The 5,000-nt window shown below is 44.3% G+C and overlaps 1 protein-coding gene across 2 annotated transcripts in view; it reads left to right on the plus strand.

Annotated features, from left to right (window-relative positions):
- Positions 1-5,000, plus strand: part of tiam1b (TIAM Rac1 associated GEF 1b) — a 48,082-nt gene that overhangs the window by 23,929 nt on the left and 19,153 nt on the right. For both annotated transcript variants that reach the window (XM_047820976.1, XM_047820975.1), the window contains 5 exons: positions 599-703; positions 1,070-1,151; positions 1,278-1,364; positions 2,592-2,804; positions 3,469-3,569. In XM_047820976.1, coding sequence (XP_047676932.1) covers positions 599-703; positions 1,070-1,151; positions 1,278-1,364; positions 2,592-2,804; positions 3,469-3,569 — 588 coding nt within the window. The remainder of the gene's footprint in view (positions 1-598; positions 704-1,069; positions 1,152-1,277; positions 1,365-2,591; positions 2,805-3,468; positions 3,570-5,000) is intronic.

Genomic DNA, 5,000 nt, shown 5'->3' on the forward strand with positions numbered 1-5,000 from the left:
TTCATGCTTCCATTCAACCCATCCTAAATCCCACCCACCTAACCATATATATATCTCCATCCCAAGCATGCATCCATATACCGATAACACCAACACAACCATCCACCCAGACCCCTTGTTTGTCCATACGGTCATAACTGTAACAGTTTACACACGACCGTGTAGTGGAGAATACTTACAAAACAATACAGAAACAAAACAGAAAACAACCCCAAACAGATCCCAAGTGGAAAAAGATCTAAACACAATCAACACCAAACTTAACTAAGGAGAGATAACAAGAAACAGGTGCAGCCGATTTAGCAACACAGCGCCACCCACTGGCCGGCCGTAGCGGGGAAGCAGGAGACCCGTCACAATACAAACAAACCATCCTAAAACCCACCCGCCTAAGCATCCCTCCGTCCGTCCATTCATCCCAACCAGCCATACCACTGACCAAACCATCCACCCAAGACCTCTGTTCTAAATCCCATCCTTCTATCCTAAATATCCATCCATCCATCCATCCATCCATCCATCTGATTTTCACTAAACACACTTAAATTCACATTGATATAGAAAAGAAAAAAGAAATCTCTCTGTTTTTGTTTTCCAGGCTCACGATTTGGACTCAACCAAACATTACCTGTGTTTAAAATTCTTGATTGAGACACAGGTGCAGTTCTACATCCCCAAGCCGGAAGAGGACGTGTACGACCTGGTACGTTCGGATAACTCCTTATACCCTTATAGTGTCGTTATTGGAGCGAAATGTGTGACAGTACAGCAGCATTCTGAAAAACATACAGTATTAGAGCTGCATTCAGATTTGGTGACCAGTGTATGGAATTATTTCTTTATTAAATGACGAAAACGTAGCAGGTGATGAGCTGAACTTAATCACAGCTTGCCATTTACTGAGGTCTCTCTGTCTTGTCTCTGTTTGTCTTGTTTCTCTGCTTACGGCTTCTAAAAGCCCAGTTGCGAACTTTGCTGCCTGCTGTGCTTGTTCCTGTCACATACTCACAAACTCTGTGGTGCATCTCAAAGTGAGAATTAGAGAACATTTTTTCCCTCCCATTTTCAGCTCTATAAGGAGATCGAGCTCTGCTCCAAGATTAGGAAAGTCATTCAGTTTGACAGGGACGAGTCCTGCATGATCGGCTATGGTAATAATCGCTCTCTAGTTAAAAAAAAAACAAAAAAAACAAAAACAAAAAAAAAACTTGGTGTGTAAGTTTCAGTTAATCGGACGGATACGATGCGTGTCGGTTCACTCGTTCTCTCTCTGACAGGTTTCTCGATCTCTATGGTGGAGGACGACAGCGTGCAGCAACTCTACATTACGGACGTAAAAGCGGGAGGATTAGCGTTCGCCAAAGGTTTATTACTTCTCTTCTTCTCTGCTTAATTATCCTGTCGGTTTCTCCCCTGCCCAGTTCTCTCTTTCTGGCTCGTTCTCTCGCTGGCGTTAATGGGTGTTATTGCTGTGCCACGCAGCGTTACATAACACACGCGCTGAAGGCTTTGTGGGTTTCTGCAGGCTCGGATCAGACATGCCAGCTGACTCATGCGCCACTCAGAAGAAAAATAAGGAACATGATATCACTCCGGTGCCATCATTCCAGCCTTACACCAATCTTTTTTTCCTCCAGTGTCAGAACATATGGTGCCCAGTTAGTATCAAGACAAGTCAAGACATGTTTTGGAAGGCATTTTTATACAGTAGTAATGCATCGGTTTCAGCTGGCTGGCAAATACGGAACTAAAATCCGTCTGAGTGTGTGTTTTTTTTTTTTTTTTTTTTTTTTTGAGGAGATTTTATACTTGCTAGAGATCTGGGTCAACAAGCGCGAGACAGAAGATAGAGACCAGTGAGGCTTCGTGTGAAACTTCTAATCCACCGTTTGAGCTAAATGCAGCTAAATGCACAAATACATCATTAGATCATCAGTATGTGTTTGTCCAAGTATATAACAGAGATGGGGGACTCGAGTCATATGACTCGACTCAAGTCAGACTTAAGTTGCGAATTTGAGACTTGAGCCTTGCTTGACAAATGTTAAAAAAAGACTCGACTTGACTTTGACTTGACATTCATGACTCGAGACTTGACTCGGACTTGAGTTAAATGACTCGGAGACGTGGAACTCGACTTGACTCGAGTCAGACTTAAGTCGCGAACTTTGAGACTTGCTTGACAAATGTTAAAAAAAGACTTGACTTTGACTTGACATTCATGACTCAAGACTTGACTCGGACTTGAGTTAAATGACTCAGAGACGGGGGACTCGACTTGACTCGAGTCAGACTTAAGTTGCAAATTTGAGACTTGCTTGACAAATATTAAAAAAAGACTCGACTTGACTTTGACTTGACATTCGTGACTCGAGACTTACTTGTGACTTGCACGTGTGTGACTTACTCCCACCTATATAATAATAAATTCTAGGAAGATTAAAGCGACATAAGCCATGTTATGATCCTGAGTCTTATGATCATGTTCTACTGCCATAACACATTCTAAATAACTTTGACGAATGAAAAACGTTTATTTAGACTGTTCAGAAAATTGTATTGAATAATGAAGTGACTGGTGGGAAATGCAGGTTTGAATGCGGGAGACGAGATCCTGCAGCTGAATGGCAAAAACTCCAGCACGTTGACATTCTCCGATATGAAGACTGCGTTCTCTCAGGCATCTCTCTCACTCACCGTGAACACGCTGCCCCCGATGGACCGAAGGCAACACTGCTTCCTACCCCCGAGACGCTCTGATGCCGTCCAGCAACTGTACACTGACATCTTCTCCCAGAACCAGGGTAAGTCAAGTCAGAACCCACAGAACCCTGTGGACTGCTGTGACGTAAAAAGGAAAAAGGACAATGGATGTTAAAAGGACGTTAAATGTAATAGGACAATAGGTGAGTTGGGGTTCTGGAGGAATAAAGGGGAGCGGGGTTACCATCGAGTAATGTAGTGAGCAGGACCATGATAAGTTGGTAGATCCAGCAGATACCAGCTTACATCCATTCCTCCACCCACTGATCCATCTCTATCCATCTAACTACCCAATTACCCATCTATCTATTGATCAATCCATTACACCACACACCCTTTTATCTGTGCATCCACTCATTCATTTTTCCACCTGTTCATCCACCCACCCATTACTCCATCCATCGATCCATCCACACATCCACACCATCCACACATCCATTTACATTTACATTTATGGCATTTAGCAGACGCCCTTATCCAGAGCAACTGAGGGTTAAGGGCCTTGCTCAGGGGGCCAAAGTGGCAGCTTGGTGGATGTAGGAATCGAACTCACAACCTTCCGATTGGTAGCCCAACACCGTAACCACTGAGCTACCACATCCCCATCCAACTAACCATGCATCTTTCTCATTGTGGATCATTGTACATAATATTTCATTTTTTCTGTCATTTAGTTTAAGTCTAACGATTTTTTTTCCCCCCCAGAGGATATTCTCGATGACGGAGTTGGGCTCATCTCCGAGACGTCCGGGGACAGCCTAGACGACGACATCGAGCTGTTTAGCGACTACAGGGACTATGAAACGGTAAAGATCTCTGACTGCCTGCCTGCTGCAGTGTTTTATCCAAGGGGACGTGATGTACGGTTCAGCTGCTAGCATTGCAGCTTCACAACTTCATGGTCCCAAGTTCCTGAGCTTCAGTTACTGTTTGTACCAAGTCTTGCATGTTAATGGTTTTCTATGGGTTCTTTCCATCCAAGGTGTATTTCTGCTTGGCATCTTGTCTTCCTGGGATAGTCTCTGAATCCACTGTGACACTATCCAGAATAAAACGATTACTGAATATGAATTAATTATTTATCCATTTATCTTAGTTGTGATCCAATCACAGCTTCTTTCTTTCCTTACACCTGGTCACTTCATGCGTTTTCTGTGATCCGATATCTACCCGATGGTAAAAAGACCAGGTCTAAACCCCTTCAGGAGGAGGTCTGGGACGCGTTTCAGATGAAACTGGACAGGTGTAAACGAATGTGGTTGTTCAGGCCACATTGCTTTTTTGGAGCCATGAAAACGTCACACAAAAGCTTTGTAAAACATTTTTTCATTTTCTACCACTTATCCGAACTTCTCGGGTCACGGGGAGCCTGTGCCTATCTCAGGCGTCATCGGGCATCGAGGAAGGATACACCCTGGACGGAGTGCCAACCCATCACAGGGCACACACACACTCTCATTCACTCACACACTCACACACTATGGACAATTTTCCAGAGATGCCAATCAACCTACCATGCATGTCTTTGGACCGGGGGAGGAAACCGGAGTACGCGGAGGAAACCCCCGAGGCACGGGGAGAACATGCAAACTCCACACACACGAGGCGGAGGCGGAAATCGAACCCCCAACCCTGGAGGTGTGGGGCATGTTCCATTACAATTACCCCCAAAATGAGGTAAAATATATTAGCACTTTGGGCGGGTTGTAAAAAGATCAGATCGATATTCGATTCGCCGAGACGCGTTTATGTGGCCTGATGTAAATGGGACAGTTTTAACAAATCAGACAGCTATCGGATCAGAGACAACACACCAAGTGACCGGGTGTAAAAAGGCCCTCGGTGATGGACTCCTTATTTGAGTTTACTTCCCAATTGCTTATAGTAGTAGAAAACTCTACACAAGAGAAGATCATCAGGATCTAATGATTGGTCTAATGATCTAAGGATTTCTTCCAAAGAGATAAATGTTTGTGATCAGCCACGCGTTGTGTGCTCGGGTCGAAGAACCGTATCCTAGTAATATTTTCTAGTAATTAAACACGCTTATTGCTCCTTTAATAGCACAGCTGTTGAATTAGTGTCTCTCCGTGCATCTGTATCTTGGTGTTATTCCACCAACTGCTACACCCCCCCCCCCATTTCCCCCATCTTACCATCCACAGGGGTTTGTGTCAGTGAAGTTAGCAAAGACTGCGGTAGAACACTATGATTAGCCTAAGGGGGCACACACCTGC

This window comes from Tachysurus fulvidraco, chromosome 11, assembly GCF_022655615.1.
Source record: "Tachysurus fulvidraco isolate hzauxx_2018 chromosome 11, HZAU_PFXX_2.0, whole genome shotgun sequence".
Taxonomy (NCBI): Eukaryota; Metazoa; Chordata; class Actinopteri; order Siluriformes; family Bagridae; genus Tachysurus; species Tachysurus fulvidraco.